Source organism: Canis lupus, chromosome 1 (assembly GCF_048164855.1).
Source record: "Canis lupus baileyi chromosome 1, mCanLup2.hap1, whole genome shotgun sequence".
Taxonomy (NCBI): domain Eukaryota; kingdom Metazoa; phylum Chordata; class Mammalia; order Carnivora; family Canidae; genus Canis; species Canis lupus.
In genome coordinates this window covers 72,582,578-72,607,261 of record NC_132838.1, presented here as the reverse complement: position 1 = coordinate 72,607,261, position 24,684 = coordinate 72,582,578, and the positions used below count along the sequence as shown (strand labels likewise).

Here is a 24,684-nt window from a genome sequence, read left to right as displayed (position 1 = left end):
TGCGGAAGGATAAATCCACTAATTAGCCATCTGTCTGAAAGGTCAAATGTATTAAAAGCTGCAAAAGTTATTCTTCTCTAAAAACTAAAGCCAAATGCATCACCAAAAAATCAAGTTAAAACGATGTGAGCAGTTAGTTGCATGTGAGTAGGGCCGGTGCCTTCCAACCCCGTTGCGGTTTCGGGAGCGCGGTAACCTGTCTCTTGTGTTCGCAGCCCCAGCGAGTTGCGCCGAGCTCCCAGCGGGGGCACTGCTGCCCGGGCTGATTGGACCCGCCCTCCGGTGCCTACTGAGCTGATATCAGTTCTCATTGTACACACTGGCTCAGTTCAGCAGGAACAGGAGTCGAGCCCTCGAGCAAAAAGCCTTCCCCGTCTGTAAGTGCCCAGAGGCTCCAGAGCTGGGACCGCGCCCCCGCGAAGACGGCGCCCCTCGGTGTGTGGCTGGTGTGGATGCTGCCGCAGGCCGGGCGCTTTGCTGACTCGCAGGGGACGAGCCTCACGCGCGAAGGCAGGCCGCGGTTCGCACTGCCCCGGCCGCAGGCCGCACCCCCCTCAGCAGAGCGGGGCTCAGGCTGTGGGAGCAGGTGGAGCAGAGGGGGCCGGGAGCCCCAGCATCGGGGTCCTGAGGTGCAGGCGGCTCCACTGTCCTTCCACACAGAGGCACGGATTTACAAGAATTCCTCTGTCGTTCCCAGGCGGTAACTTTTATTGCTGTTTCCTTTTGCAGGAAAGGTCACAGCGAGATTCTTTTCCGTGCATGTGCACCCAGCCCTGGTGGGACCGGGGCCGCGTAGATGCTGGACGTCAGAGGAAGGGCAATGGGGCTGCTGAAGCCAGCAGCATTCACACCACAGTGCTTCTCTTCCCGAGGCTGCCGTCCCCGGGGCTCATGGAGCGCGTGGTGCCTTTGTGCCGCCCGGGGCTCACTGCCTCAGGACACGGAGTCCGAATTGGATCTCCTTCGTGGGGTGAGGGCACTTCTGTCACAGGTGATGAAAGCCATCTGAGATACATCGGAAAAGCTGCTGTACACTTCGCATATGGCTGCTCTGGGTATTTCTAGAATCCCAGGGAGCCCCAGAGCTTGTATCCTGGGACCATGGACACCGTCTGATATGCTTCTCTAGATCATTCCAGAAAGATTCTGCAGGACTGTGTTGATTGATAGGTCTGTTTAGATTTTTCCAAAACGTTAATATGCCCTCGTTAAAGGGGCAGGGTAAGAATCCAAGATGTATTAATAAAACGATGGATCACTATTTTTGTCTTCGTGTGTGTGTGTGTGTGTGTGTGTGTGTGTGTTTAAGACTTTAGTTATTCATGAGACAGAGACATAGGCAGAGGGAGAAGCAGGCTCCAAGCAGGGAGCCAGACGTCAGACTCTAGGATCAGGCCCTGGGCCAAAGACGTTGCTAAACCGCCAAGCCACCTTGGCTACCCCTCCTGTGGGCTTAATGTAATTATGTTTCAAAAAGGAAAACGGAGTTACCCGAGGGGTATGGTCTCTGCCGGCTGCTACTGTCCTCTCTCCCGCCTCTCTCTTCATGACTTCCCAGGTGGTGCCCCTCAGGGAGCAGGGTGGGGCCGTGAGGTGCTGCGACCTTCCCCGGCATGCACGTGCACGGACACGTGCACACACCAAGCTGTCCAGCGCTGTGTGGAGGGAGGATGCTGTGAAACCACCAGACCACGGTGGTCCGTGCGGTCCGGCGATCACGCCAAGGGCTGCTCTGAACAAGGGCGGCCTCGAGCCGGGTCTGGCCGCGTGCGCCCCACTGCGCCCAGCCCGTGGGAGGAAGCGAGGCATCGACACACTTTTGCGTGGGAAACTCCCGGTCTTCGGAATTCTTCCGTGGGAGCTGGTCCTCCAGGTGTCCTCTTCGCGCTCCCCGTGCGTGGCCTGTGATCACACGGGCTTGTTTACCCCGCGGTTCCAGAACCCGTCTGACCTTTGAAGAGATACAAGAGCACTGCTTCCCGTGCAGTCTTGGAATAACGGTCTGGGTGAGCCGCTGGGCCGCCAGGTGGGGCAGGAAGGGCTCTGGGGCCCAGCTGCCCCCGCCCCCCGCCCTTCTGCCCCCTGCCCATGTGCAGAAGCCCCTCGGTGCCTCCCCGTGGCTGTGAGCAACCAGTCAGCCCAGTGTCAGGTTACTCTTGTTTTTCCAAAAAGATCAAGCCCCCCTTTGTCTCTAGAAGCCCCTGAGGCACAAAGCTCCCTCAGTGCTCCCGTGACCTCCCCAAGTTTGGGAATCTGGTAGCTCCAGCGAGTGGTCGCCCATCCCCAGGGCTCATCTGAACCGAAGCCCCAGTCACCGCTGATCCCGTGCGGGGTCGGCCCTCAGACGCGGGGGTCCTTGCCGGTGCCCAGTGTGGACCCCACGGCGAAGGCGAGGGAGGAGCGGGCAGGCCTCTGTGGGGACCTCCTGCAGGCGCCCCCCTGCGCCCGTTACCCATTTCTTCCCAGTTTGCTCAGCTTGGGTGCAGGTTCCCAGCTCACCCGCAGCAGCTCCTGAGGGACAGCTGGATCCCCTGGCTGCCGGGGGGGGGGGGGGGGGGGGGGGGGCGCATGGCGCCTTTCATCCAACGGCGGAAAAGCAGCTGCACCCTTGCGGCGGCAGCAGGGGGACACCCGAGTGAGGCTGGGTCAGCGCCGCCTTCCACGGGAGCGCCCAGCACCTGCCAGGAGCGGCCTCGGGCGCGGGAGAACTGGGCGCCGCCCGGCGCCGTGGGGACGAGAGTCTAGGTGCGCAGTGAAGGACGGAGGCTGTCGGGGGGGGGGGCCCCCCGCTAGGTTCACCTGGACAGGCCCCGAGGCCACCTGAGGGACAGGCGGGGTCTGCATGCCGGCCGCAGGGCCTGAGACTTCCCTCCTGCTGACGGCACCTGTCGCCTCGGGGGCCAAGGTGACCCCCTGCGTGGGCCCTGAAATCACCGTGGAGACGTCCCAAGGGGCTGTCCCCGCGGCAGTCTGAAATTGGGCGGCACGGTTCCTGATGTCAGATCAGCCCGGACGGCCGGCGCCCTCCGGGTCCTCGCGTGCGCGGGGAGGGGGGCGAGCTGTCCCCAGGGCGCCGAGAGAAGGGCGAGTCCGCCCCTCCGCAGGACCCGGACTGGAGGGTCCCACGAGACACCAGTGCGCCCCGGGCCTGGTGAAGGAGAGAGCCCAGCCCATCCTGCCTGCCGCTTGCGCCTCCTTCCGCGGGTGTAAACGTGACCCCGAAGCGCGCTCGCCCGCAGCCGCAGCCGCAGCCGCAGCCGTCAGGAACCAGTCACGGCACAGGGGCGCGGTGGGCGGGGGCGGGGGCGGGGGCGGGCGGCGCTCCGAGGCCCCCGGCCGCCGAGACACTGAGCAAGCCCCCCACCCGCACCCCCACCCGCACCCCCACCCCCGCCAGGCAGTCGGGCGCGGAGCTGGCGGTGCTCGAACAGGCGTATTTGAAGAGCAAGAAGCTGCAGCCTTGTCCTCGGAGCGAGTGCATCGGCCAACTACCTGCCCATCGCTGTCCTCCCGAGACCCGGGGTTCTGGAAGTGGGGGCGCGCCCTCCGCCCCACGGTGTCTGAAGAGCGGCGCGGTCAGGGCCAGGTCACTTCGGCTCCCCGTGTGTTTGGTGGCTGACCTCTCACGGCCCCGGGGCCCGGCGCTCCGCACTGGGCTGGGCCGGGCTGCAGCCTGCCTGTCGCCGCCCGGCCCCCTCCCCCACCCGGCTGGAGGGCGAAGGGGCTCCCACGCCCTGGCCTCTGGGCTTGGGGCAATGCCGAGCAGGACGGGAAGTGCAGGTGGGGGACGAGGGGCGAAGGAAATGCAAGGGGGAATGTTTCCGTTCTCCCTCTCGATTTAGGATTTTAGGATTACAGGGTTTCGAAGCATTTATTTTTACCGGAATTTCAAATCAAAATACAGCAATAGTCTCCGTCCCAAATCAGGTACGGACATGTCACAATCGCAGGCGGAACTCGCTGCCCCAAAAATCGGGACCAGAAGTAGTGGACGGAGTCCCTAGCCTTCCACGGTCGGTCCCTTTACACGGAGAACTCCGAAGGGAAGGCCTGGACAGATTCTCTGTGCATTCGGGCCTCTTCCCCGCCCCGCGGCTCCAGCGTGGACACTCGGGGACGCACGGACGCCGGGCGCGCCGAGGACTTTGGGGCTTTGTGCTCTGGCCCAACCACTCCCTGGGCCCGCGGCGGGGGGCGGCGGGGCTGTACCCGCCCCTGCAGCAGGGCGGCCCCCACCGGGCGGGCGGGCCCCAGCACCTGTGCCGCGCGGCGGCCGCCACGCCCGGTTCCTGAGAGGTCGGGGGTGGGGGGGTGGGGGAGGGGCTGCCGCAGGCCACACCGGCAGGTGACGAGGTGCAGCCGCTTTGGGATGAGACGGTCCGCCGAGGTCCTCTCCCCGGACACCCCGGGCACCCAGCACCCGGCCGCAGGGCCTGGGGCGGGGACCCTCTGGGCCGGGCCCGGCTGTGGCGGAGCAGAGCCTCGCTGGAGCCCCGAAGCCCCGGGGAGCGGGGGGGCGGCCTGGGCCTCCCGGGCGGTGCTGGGGCAGGGAGGGCGCGGACCTCTCCTCCCCCCCCCCCCCGCCCGGGTCCCCGCCATGGTCCCTGGGACAGTGACCTCGGCCTTTCCTGGCCGGCCCCCGGGCTTTACAGTGTGGAAGAGGGGAGGCGGCTGGGGATAGCCGGATTTTGCGGGGTTTTGCGGGGTTTTGCCAGCCTTCGGGGCATTCCGGCTCCAGTCCCGGGCCTGAGAGAGGCGGGGGCCGCGGCCCGCCGGAGGGCGCAGGAAGCGTCCTGGGGCGGCGCCTCCTCGGAGCAGGGCCCGCGGCGGCTCTAGGCTTCGGACGTAGTTTATGACGTAGTTCTAGGATTTTGTTTTTAAAAATTAAGCGGCACGTTGAAGAAGCGAGAAGGGCCGCAGCTCTGGCCTTGGTGCACCCAGCGGCGGCCAGGCCGCGTGACGGAGCCGGGCGGGCGCTGGGGGTGCCGGCCCGGCCCGGGACCCCTTCCCCAGACGCAGCCGATTGTCTCTTTCTACTAAACGACGTTCAGGCGGGCGCGCGAGGCCGTGAAGCGCCACGGGGCCTCCGCCGCAGCCCCGGGCCGGGCCGCGCCGCCCTGGCCCCGCCCCCGCCCCCGCCCCCCGCGGCCGCTCTCGCACGCGGCGGCCACGAACGTCGCTCCGTGTACTGCGAGCCGCAGGGGTGTTGGCGCCTACGTCAGAGCGCAGACAAGGACGCTGCGCAGACACAGGTTGCCCCGCGGGGCCTGCCCAGCCGCGGCCGCAGCCGCAGCCGCAGCGCCAGCGCCGAGGAGGTGCCCCAGCGTGCACGTCCGCACGCCCCGCGCCACGACCCGGCGAGCAGGCGGAGCAGAGCACCGGAGCTTCCACCCGGCCGGTCGCGGTGGGCGCCGCGGAGTGGCCTGGCCTCCGGCGGCCGTGAGGGCCCGTGTTGCACCGCAAGATGCGGCTCCTCGGCCCACAGCCCGGCCCGCTGCCCTCCGCGGCCTCCCTAGCTGGGTCTCCTCATCCCGAGCGGTGGGCCGCTGTCAGGAGGTCGTGAGGAGCCGCTCAGTGAACCTATGTCCGACCCTGGTGACAGCCCTCGGCTCTCATGGTGTGTACTCCTCTTCGTTCATTTGTGGCTTTATTTCACGTATTAACCAGCCCTTTACCGCCGAACCTTCACGTTGTTCCCAGGGAGCGCCCGTTGGCAGCAGCGCTGCAGGGAGGCACCCCGGCATTCTGTAGGTACACAGGCGCCGCAGGAGCCGTGCGACGGTTCCCAGAGCTTCTCTTGGTCACAGGATCGTTCGTGGAGAACAGGATATGTAAATTTTAAATTTCTTATTTAATGGTTCTATTTTTTGAAATAATATTTACCATTTTAACCATTTTCTAGGGTACAGGGCAGTGGCATCAAGTGTGCAACCCTCACCACCACCCCGAGAACTGTCCCCTTCAACACAGGCCTTCCGTTCCCTGTCCCCTCACCCCTGGCCACCACCATTTCTGTTTTCTTAGTTCACTTAGCAAAATAACCTCATTTGGTCCCTGTTATAGCAAGTGTTGGAATAACATTCCCCGGTAGGCAGAGACCCCATTTTGAAGACCCACTGTGAGACCCCATTTTGAAGACTCACTGTCCTGTCGGTGGCCCTTTGGCTTGTTTCTGCCTTTGGCTGTTGGGCGGCGCTGCTACAAACATGGTGACAGGGTGGCCAGATGCCTCCCCTGGCTCCTGCCATCATCCTTCCAGGGTTACATCTAGCAGTGATGCTGGGGGGTCCTGGATGGTTGTGGCCGCACTGCTCCTGGGATGTGATCCTTTTAGATGTTGCCATCTGGCCACGAATACATCCCCAGCAGGGCAGTGCCTTTGCCCCACCCCACATGGCCACACCCCTTTCTTCCCCTTCTCCATATTGATACAGGAAAAAATTTGAGTGTCTCATAAACCATGTTAAATATTTTTTTAAGTCTTATCAGAGTCCTGGGTTTTTCTCCTTCTATTAACCGTGTGCAATGTTTGTATCGCTGGCTGGTAACTCTCCAGGTTGAAGGCCTTCTACTGATCTGTAGAAGAGCTTTTAATAGCTAGGAAATCAGTTGTCATATGTTGCAAAGATTTTTTCCCAACTGTTATTTGTATTTAGATTTTGGGTTATTTTGACATTTCTGTATGGTCAGCTTTATTCCTTCTGTAGTTTCTGGGTTTTCTTACATGGAAAGTTCTCCAATTTGGCTGAAGTGCCTAAAATGTAGTCTGTGGAGGTTCCTGGTGATGAGAGTGGAGCCTCAGGACCACCCCAGCTCCTTGTGCAGGGAAGACTCCCCCCCCCTTCCTCCCCGGCCTCCCCACATGGGATGGAGATGCCTTCTCTGAAGCAGGGGCTGGGGCTTGGACTCCCAGACTCAGGTAGGAACGTGGGTGTGTGAGAGCAGGGAATGCTACATGAAATAGGAAAACATTTCTTCTACGTCAGGGAAGTCCTGTTAAAAACTTTTTATGTATCTGAGTAATAGGCTCTCTTTCCAGGGCAGCAGCAGCCTTCCTCTCTTCCTTGCTCTCTTTCTAAACAGAATTGCTAGAGCCTTCTCTGGAGAAAAGCCCAACCTAGACCTCAAGATGCTGACAATTTGATAAAGAAGAAGGCTGGACATTTTGTTTTGTAATACTTCTTTTCACTGAAGAAGTGGCGATCCCATTTGATTTCCATGTACTAAATCCCTGTACAAATCAATACCACAAATGCTCATTGGGCATCTTTTATATGCCTGCAACTCTCCCAGGCACCTGTGGTGGAGAACATCAAAGAAGAGTAAACAGACTATGTTAAGTAGACTACCTGGTGTCTAGAAGGAGTGGTATGTGGTGGACAAAAGCCGAGGTAGTACAGGGGGAGGGGTGGAGAGTGGGGTGCCACTGTCAATGTCAGGGAGGCCTCATGGAGGCAGTGACCTGTGAGCAGGCAGGGGAACTGGCCTGCATGTCTGGGAGTCCAGGATAGCCCGTTCAAAGGCCCTGGGGTTGGAGTCACTGCTGGGGGTTCATCTGGTGGACCTGGTGGTGGGTGGGTGGGTTAAAGAATTGCAGAGAAAATTAGGAGATGAAGTCAGAGAGTAAAAGGGGGTCCAGATTGTGTCAAGCCTTGAAAGCCATTTTAAGAGTGTTGGGTTTAGTGTGGAGGGTCCTCAAGAAGTTAAAAATAGAGCTATCCTACGACCCATCAATTACACTACTGGGTATTTACACAAAGATACAGATGCAGTGAAACGCCAGGACACCTACACCCCAATGTTCATAGCAGCAATGTCCACAATAGCCAAACTGTGGAAGGAGCCTCAGTGTCCATCAACAGAGGAATGGATAAAGAAGATGTGGTCTATATATACAGTGGGACATTCCTCAGCCATCAGGATGAAGACCCACCATTTGCTTCGATGTGGATGGAACTGGAGGGTATTATGCTGAGTGAAGTAAGTCAATTGGAGGAGGACAATCATCATATGGTCTCACTCGTATGGGGAATATAATAAATAGGGAGGGATCCCTGGGTGGCACAGCAGTTTAGCGCCTGCCTTTGGCCCAGGGCACGATCCTGGAGACCCGGGATTGAATCCTACGTCGGGCTCCCGGTGCATGGAGTCTGCTTCTCCCTCTGCCTATGTCTCTGCCTCTCTCTCTCTGTGTGTGTGACTATCATTTAAAAAAAAAAAAAAAAAAAGAAATAGAACTAGGGAAAGGGACTATAAGGGAAAGGAGGGGAACCGAATGGGAAAAATCAGGGAGACAAACCATGAGAGACTCCTGACTCTAGGAAATGAACAAGGGGTAGTGGAAGGGGAGGTGGTGGGGGGACTGGGTGACGGGCACTGAGGAGGGCACTTGATGGGATGAGCACTGGGTGTTCTATATGTTGGCAAATTGAGTTTAAATAAAATATCTAAAAAAAATTAAAAAGAATGTTGGGTTTTATTTGAGGTTAAGCAGGAGCATTTGGAGTGCCTTGGATCATGCTGTGCCATGACAGCAGTGAAGATGGAGCACCCATACTGCTTGCAGTGGGGGGGCAGTGGCGGGGCAGTGGGAGGGTGTCCTAGTAGAAAGCAAGAAATGGTCTGAATATTCTAATGCATTGGACGTGGGGGTGAGAGAAGAATGAGTGCAGAATTGAGTCTGACTCACTGGGAAGATGGAGTCACCATCAGCTGATGTGGTGAGATTGTGGGTTTGGGGGATGGGGTCGAGTTGGCACAGTCAGTTTTGCACAGGTTGTTGGAGATGGTCCTCTGACCTCCGGGTGGAGATGCTCCCAGGGTAGTGGGACACAGATGGCCCTGGAAGCACAGTGCAGGAATGGGTACAGGGCAGAGGTCCAAGGCCCAGGGTAGTGGGACACAGATGGCCCTGGAAGCACAGTGCAGGAATGGGTACAGGGCAGAGGTCCGAGGGTGGAGCCTGGGGGCACCCCCAGAATACAGGTCAGGGGTCAAGCAGGGACCAGCTCTCCAGGTGACGGTAGCCCTGGAGTGTTTTGCCAGCCAGGAGAAACTGTCAGGGAGGAGGGCCTGACGGGAGGAAGGAGGGGCTTCCCAGGCCTGGGAGGGAACCACGAACTGCCTGCTGGACCCACAAGGAGGGGCCCACAACCCAGACAGGGCCCCTGTGCACCCCTCCCTCGGTGCCAGCACACCAAGATGACTTCAACACATACCTACTTTGCCTTACTGTTGGTTCTTCCGGGGTAAAACAGTGGGTGAGGAGACGTTGAGGGACTGTGCTTGAGAGTCTGCGGGTCCACGTGAACACCGGGGTCTGGCGGAGCCCGTGCCCAGCATCTTGGGTGGCCATGGCAGCAGCGTGACAGGGTGAGAGGCAAAGGGACAGCAGCGCATATAGTCCGTTGTCTCTGCCTCCTTGGAAGCACACGCCTCACATCACCCCCGGTAAGTAAGGACAGGCCCACCGGTGCTTGCCCTCAGTGTTCCCAGCCCCCCGGTGGTTGCACCTTCTGTGGCTCCCCCCTTTCCAGGCCCTGCTTGTGACTCAACAGAAGATGCAGCTTTCTCCTGTCCTCTAAACTCATTCCCATTTCTGTCCCGGCACCTCCATCCCACCCGAGAAGAGGCTGCTTCAGACACATGGCTGAGCCACCTTCCCCCCCCCCCCCACCTGCTGGCTGGAGGCCTGCAGTGCGTGGGGTCCGAAAGCACAGTGGCCATCCAGGAGGCACAGGCGGGCTGTGAGCCGGGCCTAGAGGTGCCACCGAATGGAGCCAGGTCGTTCCGTTCCATGACCCCCAGGGGAGCCTGTGAAAGCGTGGCTCATGTGGGCTGTGCTTTGTGGACAAGACCTGCTCCACAGACGGGGAGGACGTTCAGATAAAGGACGTTCCCTTCACACTCAGCGGGAGGATTTCAGTCTAGCTAAAAAAAGATGGGTATGAGTCATGTGCTTTGGTTCCAGCAGCCCCTGCGGACCACCCCCCACAGGCCTAGCCCTTCTTCCCCGGTAGTAGGACCTGTTTTTAGGTATCTGATGGCAAGAGTCCCAGGCCCACAGGATACACAATCATTGGTCTTTTCCAAGGGCAGATCGATATAGACTGCGTGGCTATAAGCTTCCATAATTGGGTAGTGAAGGGAAGCTTTTTCTGAGAAAGGTTTTGGTATTTAATGAATACAAAATTAGGAATAATGTACCTATTTATAATTTAAAAAATGACTTTAAAAAAAAGATTTTATTCATCAGAAACACAGAGAGGCAGAGACATAGGCAGAGGGAGAAGCAGGCTCCCTGCAGGGAGCCCAATGCAGGACTCGATCCCAGAACCCTGGGATCATGCCCTGGGCCAAAGGCAGATGCCCAACCACTGAGTCACCCAGGCGTCCCAATAAATGACAAATTTTAAAAAGCTAACCGATTCCATACATCACAAACTGCAGGTGACAGCCTCTGCATGAACAGGTGGTCAGTAATGCCTTTTCTCCCCAGTTTTCAGCAGCACTGTCTGCTTTGATCACCTCATGGGGACAGTGATTCACATATTTCAGTTTTCAGTTTCTCCAGCACACTTTATCAAAAACTTCATTATTAAGACATTTCTCTCAGCTTCTTAGCTTGCTATTGGTAACAGATCATTCTAGAGCTGTGGTCAGACCTCTGAAAACCTCTGTCAGGTTCATCCCAGACCTAAGCTAGAGGTCTTAAAAGTATCCCCACAGCCTCTCACAGCCCATCCTGTGCTCCTGCATGCCTCAGGTGGCACAGGCCACATGACGTCTGCTGTGCCAGGGCCCCTGGGCCTGTGTTCTTGGAAGCTCTCCCTTCATAGTAACTTCACTAGAGGCTGAAGGGATGCTGAACCCCGTTTTCAACGACTACACATTTTGATAAAGACTTTTTACATTAAAGTAATAATGGTGGGAGTTACGTTGACGGCACTTTACCAGAACATTGCTCAAACTGTACCATTTCTCAAAAGGTAAGCTCAAGGTCAAAAGTTCCTGAATTTTTCAGATCTTAGGTAGAGCCATATACCAAAACAGTAATGTCCCTAAAACCACAACTTCTGATTCAACAAAATGTTACTCAGACCTCAAACAGGAGCCCAAACTAAGGGAAATTCACAGATTACTCACACATAAACCAAAGGGGACATAAAATCCTGACTGACTTGGGCAGCCTGGGTGGCTCAGTGGTTTAGCACCACCTTTGGCCCGGGGCATGATCCTAGGAGACCTGGGATTGAGTCTCACATCAGGCTCCTTGCTTGGAGCCTGTTTCTCCCTCTGACTGTGTCTCTGCCTCTCTCCCTGTGTCTCTCATGAATAAATAAATAAAATCTTAAAAAAAAAAAAATTCCTGACTGACTCAACCACCAGACTGCACACAGAAGAGCACATCATCAATGCATATTAAGAATGAACATGAAAGGGGGAAATTTTTTTCAATTGATATGAAGTAAATATTGGGGTTACCGATTCATTAGAAAATTCTAATTCTGAGGCCACCTGGGTGATTCAGTTGGTTAAACATCTGTGTTAGGTCATGATCTCAGGGTCCTGGGATTGAGCCCTGCATCTGGAGGCAGAAGTCTACTACTCCTGGTCCGTTGGCCCCACCCCCCATGCTCTCTTTCTCAAATAAGTAAAACCTTAAAAATAAAAATTCTAATTCCCACTTTGGTTAACCAGACAACTGATACATAATCTCTTCTAATGCTTCCAGAACATATTCTATACTGTCCCCTGTCAGCCATCTTTGAAGTCACATGAGCTCCTCTGGTGGCAGTGTTTAGCAAATAGAGTTATCACGGGAACTGACTTTATCTCATTGCCAGGCAGTGTTGTTCTCCACAGCAGGGCTGCTCATGTGCCCAAAGCTGAGCAGTGGTCCCCGGTCATTACCACTTTGCCAGCAATCTTGAGTGGGCTCTGCTTCCTCTCTCAAGTGCCCGAGAAACTCCTTGCTAAAGAATTTCTTAGGGAACTCCTTGCTAAAAACAGTATGGTTTTATCTCAAATCTCTATGGATCAAAAGGACCACCAGTAACAATACCGTGACTTATGAAAAAAGAGACCTGTGGAAAAGGACTAAGCTACTTTTTTAAATGATCAGTAGTTTGTGATCCATTTCTTGGTCCAAAGACTTTGAACTACTCAAATAATAGTTGTGTGTCTTGGTTTCATATAAGGGAAAACAAATAAAAATCTGTTCTCCTATCTAAGCCTTTCCTGGTGATTCTCCGACAGCTAGGCAGAGTGGGGAGGGAATGCTCAAGGCACAATCCAGTCATGAATAATAAACTGGACTGGGCTTGGGCTAAAGAATCTGTCTTCTCACTTCATAAAATATGTACGAGCAGATCTTGCCAAGATGTCTATGGCTCATTCTCACGACTTGTTCCACGAAGAAGCAGGCTCACCATTGCCTCAATAGCCCTCAGGGATCCTGGTCCCTGCAACCACGGCCCACCTTCAACTGGCTCGTACTAGACGCGTGCAGCTCTGCCAGGAGCTCTCGGGCCAGTTTTCTTGACCTTGGGGCTTCCTCACAGAGATGATCCCATCTGTACAAGGTCTGGTCAAGAAAGCCAATAATCTCATGGGTTATCTCATCAGTTGGAGCCACCTGCAATGAGGACAGAGGAGAAAGAAAACTAAAACACTAACTAGACAGATCCATCTCTTGGTCCAGTGAACCAACTGTACACACCCTGCAAGCAGTTGCATTCCTATTAGCTTTGAAGGGCTCTTGTTTGCAAGGTGGTCAGCAGAGCAAGTCTGTTCTGAGGTTGGCCATCCAGCAAGCAGTCATTTCCTAGCTATCACCCTCTTTGGACAGGGTGGCTGGAAACCCAGAGAGGCTACAAAGCAGCACCACGTTTCCTGGAATGCCAGTCACATGCCGTGCTATGGGGAGTGAAGACAAGTGAGCGTGCTATGGCCTGACCATCTGCAAAAGGCTCACACTGATATGATAACTGGAAACTACTGGAAGGAAAATGCCACCCATTTTCACACAAACAGCTTTATAAATGGCATTCTTGGGCTAGCAACCCACTCCACTTGTTTTTTAATGGACATCTAAGGTTTTAACACCTAATTCTCAAGGGAAGCAGGAAACACAGGAATTGTAAGTTCTACTAAATACAGCCTCAAGGCATTCTTAGTTGTTGGGGCCCCTAAGTATTTTCCTAAGAATTTCAGCTCAGCAAAAAGGGAAGGGTGAGAACCTTACAACTGAATTGTGTGAAGAATTTACTGTGATGTTTTTAGACACAAGAACATTGAGAAGCCTTGATTTTGAGAGTAATCGACATACTCATTCTGTGTGTGGCACTTTATAGGGATCCTCAGTCAAATATTGAATCAGCCATCGCAGCCAAAGGTCAGCTTCCTCTCCATGTCCACACTGGGTCTTCTGGTGCACCTGGACTATCCCACTGCCCCGGAAGCCCTTTGATCCGGGGGCCACCACCTCTGACAGGCAGTTGAGGCAGATGCTCTGGCAGCAAGGGATGCCATGGGGCACACCTCGACAGCATTAGCTCTCTTCAACCCGGGCTGAGAGGGGGCTCTGCCAGGGTGTTGGGAGCAGGTTACCAGCCTGGGTAGGGTTCGCTGTAGCCCTTGGTGTCCACATTACCACTGTATGGTGTTTACTCAGAATTCCAGATGCTATGGATGATCTCTGTCAGATACAGTCTGTCTCTGTGGATGAGAAACTGCCTAAGCCTCCCTGGGACACCTTAAAAGAGTTCATCTACTTCCTAGACCCTAAATGTGCGGAGAGTGCCAACGATCCTAGGGTCCCTCCTGGGCTGTTGGCATGCCGGCAGTGTAGCCATTCAGCTGACTGTGGAGGCCACCTGCTCTGACACCGTCATTTTGACAAACCAGCTCAGCCTCACACTGTTCCACTCACCATCTCTAGTCACACATGCCGGCCTCCCTGAGGCTGAGGGAGGCAACCTGCATTGTTGACCGAGGTGCATCTGTAGAGAGGCTAAATTCATTTGAGTTCAACAACTATAGAACTGAACTCTATTTCAGATGCTAGCTCATTTTTACCTGGGAATTGTTGTGGTCCAGAAATAAAGCCAGCAGGAGAAGGAGAGAGAAACATGAACTCTGGGCAGGAGAAATCTCACCACCACCTGAGCCACTTGTCTCCTCCTAGTCAAAGAGGAAGTGAGCAGGGTAAGAAACCTAACAGCCAGGAGCAGATCACTGGGCATGAAGGGGCAGGGGTTCAGTGGAACAAGGTCGGTGAGAATTCGCAGAAGCCCACAGTGGGCAGAGCTGATTACAGGGGCCTGCACAGAGGCCAGAGAAGCAGTTCATAGGGCATGTCCTAAGCAGATGCTGGGGTGTGGGACCATATTTAGGTAGGGCTCAGACACGCAGCCACTGCTGTCTGCAGCCCAGAGTGTGCACAGCATGCCAGAGCTGATGCTGGGTAAGGACAGGGCCAGGGCGCCTGCCCAGGAGCTGCTCTGCTTGGGCCTGAGTTCACATCACAGCTGGTCCTGGTTGGGTCCTGGAGGGCTGCTGGAAGAAAAAGGCCATCCCACCAAAGCCAACGCTTCTACCATTTGGCCACCACCCACTCCCAGGCTAAGCAGACCTAGCCCAGGGCTCCTTCCAGGGCACTCCCAGAGAAAGGAAATGATGAGATAGAGGGGACAAGAACAAATCCATGGGAGACTGGCAATGGGCAGAGGAGTCCTTCCATCTGTCCTATTTGTAGCTATATTAGCCAGGCTGCCTTCAGCCTGTCATGAGGCCACTGCAGGAAGCCTTCCAGTTGGGAAGTCTGGTATGTTACTAAAAATAGTTTCAAAATGCCCATAAGGACATTTTGTCCAGGAGGCTGTCTCAGTCATGACAGATGTGCTCCAAGGTGCCCAGACAGCTAGTACCTGCTAAAAGCCAGTGTATAAAGAGCAACATGGGGTTTCCCCTTCAATAAATTTTTTTCAGCTGAGCTGACTTATGATATTTTATGAAGATGAAACTGGGGGTTTCACACTTCCCTCAGCCTCAGGTGTAGGTGGGAAGCATTAATGTACAGCTAGAACTGGATGGTTTTGTGGGAATGGACTGCCCAGGAAAGGCAGCAAACCTGAACTGGTGACATACTCTAGGCTCCTTACTCTCAGCACCTTCTCTCTGGGAGAGACTTAGGGTGATCCATTCTGAATAGGGACTGTTTCCCCAGTGGTCTCTTGTGCAGAAGCTGTTCAGTCAGCCCTCAGTTCTTCAGGAGGAATTGCTCTAAAGGTAAGTATAGATTCAGTGTGTCTGTGGAAATAGGCAAGTTCAGTGTCTTCCTATATTGCCATCTTGGACCAAAATTCATGACTTATTTATTTTATAAATGGAAGCTTGTACTTCTTAATTCCCTTCACCCATTTTGTCTCCTCCCCCTCCCCCACTACAACCATCACACTGGTAACTATCAGCTTGTTCTCCATATCTATGAGTCTGTTTCTATTTTATTTTACTTTTTCATTTAAGTTTTAATTTTTATTTTTCCTTAAACAGTTAAGGACATTTTAATTTTATCTACCTATGTACTTTAAGTATGCTCTATGCAGGGCTTGAACTCATGACCCCAAGATCAAGAGTTGCACGGTCTTCCAACTGAGCTAGCCAGGTGTCCTTGTTCTATTTTTTAGATTCCACATACAAGTGAAATCATGTGGCATTTATATTTCTCTTTATTATTTTTTAAAGATTTTATTTATTTATTCATGAGAGACACACAGAGACAGAGACACAGGCAGAGACACAAGCAGGCTCCCCACAGGGAGCCCAATGCAGTGTCAGATCCCTGGGATCACGACCTAAGCCAAAGGCAGATGCTCAACTGCTGAGCCACCCAGGTGTCTCTATTATTATTTTAAAAAATCCTTCTCTTGGGTAGCCTGGGTGGCTCAGCGGCTTAGCGCCGCCTTCAGCCCAGGGCATGATCCTGGATGCCCGGGATCGAGTCCCACATCGAGCTCCCTGCATGAGCCTGCTTCTCCCTCTGCCCTGTGTCTCTGCCTCTCTCTCTCTCTCTCTCTGTGCTTCTCGTTAATAAATAAATACTGTATTTTTAAAAAAATCCTTCTCTTTCTTATTTCAAGGTAAGGTCTATCCATGTTGTTGCAAATGGCAATATTTCATTTTTAATGGCTAAGTAATATTGCATTTGTATACCACATCCTTTTTATCCTTTCATCTATTGATGGACACTTAGTTTGTTTCCTATCTTGACTATTATAAATAATGCTACAATGAACATAGGGCTGCATATTATCTCTTTGAATTGGTGTTGTCATTTTCTTCAGATAAATAACTAGAAGTGGAATTGCTGGATCGTACAGTTTTATTTTTAATTTGCTGAGGGACTTCATATTGTTTTCTGTATGTCTGCACCAATTTACATTCCATCTATAGTGTACAGGTTCTCTTTTCTCCACATTCTTGTCAACACTTTGTGTCTTTTTTTGGTAATAGCCCATCTGACAGATGTGAGGTGATATTTTATTGTGGTTTTGATTTGTGGTTCCTTGATGGTTAGTAATGATGAGCATCTTTTCTCTTGGCTATCTGTATTTCTTTGGAAAAATGTCTTTTTTAAGTCCTCTGCCCATTTTTTAATCATTTTTTAAAAATTGTGTAAGTTCTTTATATATTTTGGATATTAACCTCTTATCATATATATGATTTGCATATATCTCCTCCCATTCAGTAGGTTACCTTTTCATTTTATTGATGGTTTCTCTCACTGTGCAAAAAAAGCTTTTTGGTTTGATGTAATCCCATTTATTTTATTTTAGCTTCTGTTGCCCTTGCCTGAGGATACTGTTTCAAAAAAAATATTGCTAAGATTGATGTCAAAGAGCTTACCACCTATGTTTTTTCTTCTAGGAGTTTTACAGTTTTAGGTCTTATAGTCAAGTCTATAATCCATTTTGAATTTACTTTTATATATGGTATAAGAGAGTGGTCCTGTTTTCTGAGCACCATTTACTGAGTGTCTTTCCCCACTGTATATTCTTGCCTCCATTCTTGTAAATTAACCATATATGTGTGGATCTACTTCTGGACTCTCTATTCCATTGATCGAAATGTCTGTTTTGTGCCAGAATCATTCTGTTTTGATTATTATAGCTCTGTAGTACAGTTTGAAATCAGGGCATGTGTTACCTCCACCTTTGTTCTTTCTCAAGACTACTTTGCCTATTTCAGATCTTTTGTGGTTCCATACAAAACTTAGGTTTCTTTGTTCTAGTTCTGTGAAAAATGCCACTGGTATTTTGATGGGGATTACAGTGAATCTGCAGATTGCTTTGGGCAATAAATTTAACAATATTAATTCTTCCAATTCATAAGCATGGAATATCTTTCCATTTATTTGTGTTGTCTTCAATTTCTTTCATCAATGTCTTACAGTTTTCAGAGTACAAAGTCTTTCATCCCTTTGGTTAAATTTATTCCTACATATTTTATTCTTTTTAATGCAATTGTAAATGGGACTGTTTTCTTAATTTCACCTGATGCTTCATGATTAGTGTATAGAAATGTAACTGGTTTCTGTATGGTAATTTTGTATACTGTGACTTTACTAAATTCATTTATTAGCTCTAGTAGTTTTTTTGGTGGAGTCTTTAGGTAGTTTTCTAAATATAGAACCATGTCTCTGCAAATAGTGATAGTCTTGTTTCTTCCTTACCAATCTGGATGCCTTTTCTTTTTCTTGCCTGATTGCTATGGCTAGAACATCCAGTAATATGTTGAATAAAAGTGGTGAGAGGAGCATCCTTGTCTTGTTCCTGATCTTAAAGAAAAAGCTCCATCCTTTTTTCACCACTGAGTATAAGTTAGCTGTGGGTTTGTCATATATGGTCCCTATTATGATAAGGTACATTCCTCCTGTACCCACCCTGTTGAGAGTTTTTATCATAAATGGATATTTAATTTTGTCAGATGATGCTTTTTCTGCATCTGTTGAGATGATCATAGATTTTTATGCTCTGTATTGTTGAATTTGGTTTGCTAATATTTTGTTGAGGACTTCAGCATTTATGTTCATCAGGGATTTGGGCCTGTAGTTTTTTTTTTTTTTTTTTTTTTTGTGTGTGTGTGTGTGTGTGTGTGGTAGTTATCTGGTTTTGGTATAAGGGTAATGGTGGCCTTATGAATACATTTGAAAGCAGGGATCCCTGGGTGGCGCAGCGGTTTGGCGCCTGCCTTTGGCTCAGGGCGCGATCCTGGAGACCTGGGATCGAATCCCACGTCGGGCTCCCGGTGCATGGAGCCTGCTTCTCTCTCTGCCTCTCTCTCTCTCTCTCTCTCTGTGTGTGTGACTATCGTAAATAAATAAATTAAAAAAAAAAAAAAAGAAAGCATTCCTTCCTCTTCAATTTCTTGGAGTAATTTGAGAAGCACAGCACATTAACTCTTATCTATCTATTTACTTATTTACAGAGAGTAAGTGGGGAAGAGGCAGAAGGAGAGTGAGAATATTAAGCATGCCCAGCATACCCAACTCGCGGCTTGATCTTATGACCCTGACATTATGACTTGAGCTGAAGTCAAGAGTCAGTTGCTTAACCGACGGAGCCACCCAGCACCCCATTAATTCCTTAAATATTTGGTAGAATTCACCTGTAAGGTTGTCTGGTCCTGGAATTTTGTCTTTTTTGGAGTTTTAAATTTACTGATTCAATTTCATTACTTGTAATAAGTCTACTCATATTTTCTATTTCTTTGTGATTCAGTCTTGGATGGTTGCTTGTTTCTAGGAATTTTTCCATTTCTTCTAAGTTTTCCAATTTGTTGGTGTGTAACTATTTGTAGTAATCTCTTATGATCCTTTGTATTTCTGCGGTGTCAGCTATAACTTCTTTCATTTCTGATTTTAATTATTTCAGCCTTCTCTTTTTTACCTTGGTGTGTCTGGCTGAAGGTTTTTCAATTTTACCTTTTTAAAGAACCAGGTTTTAGTTTCACTGATCTTTCTGTGTGTGTGTGTGTGTATTTGGTTCCTCTTTTATTTCTGCTCCTATCTTTAGTATCCTCTTACTTCTTCTAACTTTGGGCTTTGCCTGTTCTCTTTGTAGTTCCTTTAGATATATTTAGGTATGAAGTTTAGGTTATTTACTTGGGACTTCCTGTTTCTTGAGGTGGGCTATGAACTTCTCTTTCAATTGCATTTTCTATCCGTCATAAATATTTGGAAAGTTATTCCCATTTCCATTTGCCTCATGGTATCTCATTTGTCTCATGTGACAAAAATGCCTCCAACACTTTCATGATTCAAAAATGCCTGCTACTGACTTTTTGAAATAACTTTTAACTTTAGAGCAGTTTTAAGATTTATAGTTTCCTGAAAAGATAATACAGAGACCCCATATCTTCCACATCTAGTTTTCCCATTGTTAACATCTTACATTATTATAGTACATTTGTCACAATTAATAAACCGATATGGATACATTTTTATTAACTAAAGGCCAAACTTTATTCTGATCTCCCCAATTTTTCCCTGATGTCCTCTTTTTGTTCCAGGATCACATCCAAGATACAGCGTATTTAATTTTCATGACTCCTTATGCTCCTCTTGGCTATAACAGTTTCTCATACTTTCCTTTTTTTGTGGCCTGGACAGGTTTGAGGAGTACTGGCTAGGTATTTTGTTTAATGCCCCTCAATTGGGGCTTGTCAATTGCTTTTCTCAATATGAAACTGGTGCTGTAGGTTTTGGGTAGGGAGATCACAGAAGTCAAGTGCCATTTTCATCACATTATTATATTAAGGGTACCTATATCAACATGACTTATCACTGTTCATGCTGACCTTGATCAGTTGGCTGAGGTAGTGGCTGAAAAGTGATTATTGTAACTTGCACCTGGAGGCAGCCTGGGTGGCTCAGCGGTTTAGCACTGCCTTCAGCCCAGGGTGTGATCCTGGAGGTCCGGGATCGAGTCCCACATCGGGCTCCCTGCATGGAGCCTGCTTCTCCCTCTGCCTGCGTCTCTGTCCCTCTCTCTGTGTGTCTCTCATGAATAAATAAATAAAATCTTTTTAAAAAATTATTAAAAAAATAAAAAACTTGCACCTGGCCAGAGATAAAACGTTAGTTGGTACTGAGGTCTATGGACACATGGACATTTTTTTTTTTAGCTCTCATCTATGGAGTTCATCCACCCTAAACAGACTTGAAATTAAGTGAGGTATGCACTGTATAAAAGTATACAATAGATTTTGTGCTGGGATAGACCCTGAAGAGATGAAACCCAGCATGTGTGACAGGGGAGTCCTCTTTTGCTCTTGGCAATGCCAAGGCTCATTAGAAGCCTATCTGAACATGAGAGGCAGGGCAGACGGACTGGCTGCTGTGGCCTCCCTCCTCCATGCTGACTGTTCTACTAGGACTGAGGAGAACCTCCTGACTGCTGGCTTCTGGGGTTCTTGACAGTTCCACTTATTACTGGGACTCTTCTCATATTCACATTCAAACAGAACCTGCACAGGGAAGGGAGCAAAAGGGGGTGGGGTTTTCTGGGTGCTGGGAACATTCCTTTCTTGAATTGGTTGCTGGCTGCTTGGTAATTTTTGGTTTATGAACATTAAGCTGTACATTTTTCTGTATGCACATGTTAATAAAAAATAAAAACAAAAGCAAATAAAAACTCCAAGAGCCCGTATGTGGATGCTTTTTAAATTTGCTTTTAACCATTTTTAAGTGGACAATTCACTAGCATGAAGTAAATTCACAATACTGTACAACCATCACTAACCATTACTACTATCCATTTCTAAGAACTTTTTCATTATCTCAAACAAGCGCTCCATCCATCTCCCCTGACCAGCTCTTGGTAACCTCTATTCTACTTTTTGTCTCTATAAATATGCTATTCTAGGTACCTCATATAAGTGAATCATACAGTATGTGTCCTTTTGTGTATGGTTTATTTTCATTAGTATAATGTCCTCAAAGTTCATCCATGTGGTAACGTGTATTAGAACTTCATTTTTAAGGCTTAAAAATATCCCACTGTATGTACAGACATTTTATTTATCCATTTATCTGCAGATAGACAGTTGGGTTGTTTGCACCTTTTGGCTATTGTGCTATGCTCTTATGAACAGGGGTGGCTAAGTGTTTAATTCTATAAATTCTTTTATACAGAAGTAGAATTGCCAGATCATATGGTAATTCTGGTTAACTTTTCCAGGAACCATCAGACTTGTCCACAGTGGCTGCACAATTTTAATATTCCCAACCAGAAATATATGAAAGTTCCAGTTTTTTTTTCTTTTGAGATTTCCACTTTCTCTATTCCTCACCAACACTTTTTCTTTTCCATTTTGTTTTATTTATAATAGCCATTCTAGTGGGTGTGGAGTATGACTTCATTGTGGGTTTTGATTTGCACTTCCCTAATGGCTAATAATGCTGAGCATTTTTTCATGTGCTTAATGGCCATTTGTATGTCTTCCTTGGAGAAATGTCAATTCCAGTCTGTTGCCCACTTTTGAATTGGATTTTTGCTGTTGCTGAGTTGTAAGTTCCTAATATATTGTGTATATTAAACCCTTATTGGATACATGATTTCCAAATATTTTCTTCCCATGCCATGAGTTTATCTTTCACTGTCTTGCTAGTATCTTTTGATGAACAAGAGGTTTTAATTTTGAGGAAGTTTCAATTTATCTATTTATTGTTGTTGTTGCCTATGCCTTTGGTGACATTATTCAGGAAATCACCATCCAGTGCCATGCATGATACTCACTTCTGACTTGGACCATTTTTTATCCCTCATGCCAGCTGGACTTCAGGAAGGAATTCTTTGTAATAAGAAAACATTTTTTTTTTTTTTTAATTAACAAAACTCTTCGGATTGCTACAGTGAACACATCTCACTGAAGCCTTCATGAGGAGGAAGAGAGTCATGCAATGTAACTGGAAGAATAAGTACATGGGGAGATAGAAGACCTAGCTTTTGCTATGGACCCTGGCAGCAAGCCATGATCTGGAAGAAGTCACGTCCTTTCTCTGAGCCTCCATGTTCTCTTCTGAGTCATGAAGATGTTGCAAGGGGCTGGTTCTGGGGTCCATCCCAACTATCAACTTCACTGCCTGCCTATCCATGTCTGGATAGGCAGCCTGGTATACACACTTGTGAAAGGCCAGGCCCTTGGGTGGACAATCCACCTCTTCCCAATGTGAATGAGAATTAGCACGCTAGAAAAGGAAACACTTACAAGGGTGATGACTTCCCAGGCAATGGCATGGCCTCCAGGAGCCCAGAGCAGGAAGTTCAGGAGGAGGCGCCTGCTCAGCTGTTGACACAAAGCTGGTCTGGGGTCTCTGTCTGGGCTCTCTGCAGCTACTGCCTGTAGATCCTTGGCTGAGAGAGTTGGACTTCTGAACAGCTTCTTAAGGTGGATGAGCGCTGCTTTTAACTCCACCTGGGAAATAGAATTTCAGGGTGAGAGATTAGGGAAGAGTGAGGGCATGCACCGTTCTAGGATTTATTTATTTATTTATTTATTTTTTTAATTTTTATTTATTTATGATAGTCACAGAGAGAGAGAGAGAGAGAGAGAGGCAGAGACACAGGCAGAGGGAGAAGCAGGCTCCATGCACCGGGAGCCCGATGTGGGATTCGATCCCGGATCTCCAGGATCGCGCCCCGGGCCAAAGGCAGGCGCCAAACCGCTGCGCCACCCAGGGATCCCCCGTTCTAGGATTTATGTGGGACTTTGAAGCAAGCCCCCAGAAAGAAAAGAGGACTGGCGCCCAAGGGAAGGCAGACAGAAGCAACTCATTTCTGAGCTTACACACTGCTTTACACAAACCCAAATGGGTGTAATAGAAATCTGACTTTCTCTCATCTTGCTCACTAAGCAGCAAGGCACCATGCCAAAAATGGACTTTTTTTTTTTTTTTTAATAAGAAAGGAAACGGAGAAAAATCCTCAGCAGAATGTAGCCAGATTTTTATATTGTGGGAAAAAGAACAAAAAGCTCCTTGAAGACTTGCTTACTATCACAGCCACAAATCAATTAAAGCCGCATGCAACTGGATCTCCACTGAGCCAATGTTCTGATAAGAATGAGGAGGTTTGCCTTTTGCCTTTTGATATCTTTGAGGGGAGGAAACACACACACAACACACACCACATTTGTTTTGTTTTAGACACTGGGACAGTCTGTTCATACATGTTTAAAGCCCAAGAGGAGGTCACAAGTCTGTGGAATCCACATAATAATGGTGATTGTTATAGGTCTGTGGGTTGTTTTTGCATAAAAAATACTTATTTCATGCTGAGACTTCTGCTTGCTATTAAGAATGGTATATCAAGTTGTGACTTGGAAAACAAAGAAAAAACTGAAAGCCATAGATCCAAAATGCCACATGGTACTCACGAACAGCTATGTTCTGTCACTTTCGTTAGAATACTTAGGCCTATTCTGAGAATTCCCATGACCAATTTTATGGATTTTGTGAGTCTTTTTTTTTTTTTCCTTCCTGGAAGTTAAGGCCTTGTTCAATGAAGTCTGTCATAAACTCCAGTACACTAGGAGTGCTGTGTGAGCTATTCTGACCACAGTCCAAGACCGTGAGAAACTGCACCACAGGACTCTTCCACAGAGCATGGCAGCATTCCAACAGGAGAGGGCTACTCTCTCACCACCTCCTTCTGTCAGCTGGACCCAGCCTGCCCTCATCTGATGGTGTCTATGGGAGCCCAAGACCCTCCTGCCATTGAAATGGTGTGCAAAAATCTCAGAGCTTAAGAAGCCATGTCTTCATATCCATTTTCTTCTTGACTGAAGAAAATCTTCTTGACTTTCTACCCTTGTCCAGTACTCCCTAAGACTGATCTTTACCCAGACCATCTTTTCCTTCAAATTCCTTCTGTGTCCATAAACTTCCACCTGACATGCCAAAAACTTAAATGCTTTTTAATTTGTTTTTAGGTAAAAGACATAAGCTTTCTTTTCTTAGTAGTACATTTTATCCTGCATTATGAAAATTTACATATGCTCACTGTAGAAAGTTTGAACAAAAAAGTATGTTAATCCACCACTCAAATAAAAGTTCTGATGTAACTTGACCTCAGGCTGGTCCTGCTCCATTTTCTCCAGGGGAGATGGAGGAAACCAGGTTCACATCCTTCTCGTCTTTTTCCCATGCCCTGTGAACACAGCACTCACTATGCACTATGTTTTCTTACAGTTTTCACAATGCGCTGCAAGCAATTTCATGTATCTGTGACACGTAGTCTTTGAGAACATGATTTTTCATGGCAGAATGCTAGTTTATGGTTAGAATATGTCACCATTTAGTCAGTTCCTTACTATTGAAAGTTTAGGCCATTTGTAGCATTTGCAATTATAATTATGTTCATGTAATGATATTCTTATAAATAAATCTTTGTATGGGCCTCTAATTACTTCTGTAAGTTAACTCCTAGAGGTGGAATGACAAAGTTAGGGTATGAACCCTGGCCTAATTCTTAGGGATATATAAACACAGACATTTTTTTGTTTTTATCATGATCCAATTCAAAGTTAGCAAAAGAGGATGCACACTGGCTAGCAGTGAACATGCTCTGCAGAGAGAAGGGTGGGTCTGTGTGGTGGATGCTCTTGCTTCCCCATTAATGA

The 24,684-nt window shown here is 49.2% G+C and overlaps 2 protein-coding genes and 1 long non-coding RNA gene across 39 annotated transcripts in view; 2 read left to right on the top strand and 1 right to left on the bottom strand.

Moving 5' to 3' along the window:
* The window catches only part of AOPEP (aminopeptidase O (putative)), a 332,941-nt gene extending 331,680 nt beyond the window's left edge, over positions 1–1,261 (top strand). For 23 of the 28 annotated variants that reach the window (XR_012035337.1, XR_012035356.1, XR_012035355.1 and 20 more), the window contains one exon: positions 730–1,261. Coding sequence is in view for 10 of the 28 variants with exons in the window: in XM_072835007.1 (XP_072691108.1) it covers positions 730–1,065 (336 nt within the window). In the remaining 18 variants the exon portion in view is untranslated. Of the gene's footprint in view, positions 1–215; positions 378–729 lie in introns of all 28 variants that reach the window. The other 5 variants (XR_012035345.1, XR_012035351.1, XR_012035336.1 and 2 more) reach the window with 2 other exon arrangements.
* The window catches only part of FANCC (FA complementation group C), a 289,582-nt gene that overhangs the window by 1,041 nt on the left and 263,857 nt on the right, over positions 1–24,684 (bottom strand). For 8 of the 10 annotated variants that reach the window (XM_072835284.1, XM_072835235.1, XM_072835226.1 and 5 more), the window contains 2 exons: positions 22,273–22,479; positions 12,482–12,637 (listed from right to left, as the gene is read on the bottom strand). In XM_072835284.1, coding sequence (XP_072691385.1) covers positions 12,482–12,637; positions 22,273–22,479 — 363 coding nt within the window. Of the gene's footprint in view, positions 1–8,457; positions 8,842–9,218; positions 9,343–12,481; positions 12,638–22,272; positions 22,480–24,684 lie in introns of those variants that run through there. The other 2 variants (XM_072835294.1, XM_072835303.1) reach the window with 2 other exon arrangements.
* Positions 5,175–8,232, top strand: LOC140638274 (uncharacterized). Its single transcript, XR_012035388.1, has 2 exons — positions 5,175–5,617; positions 7,084–8,232. It is a non-coding gene; the product is annotated as an uncharacterized lncRNA (long non-coding RNA).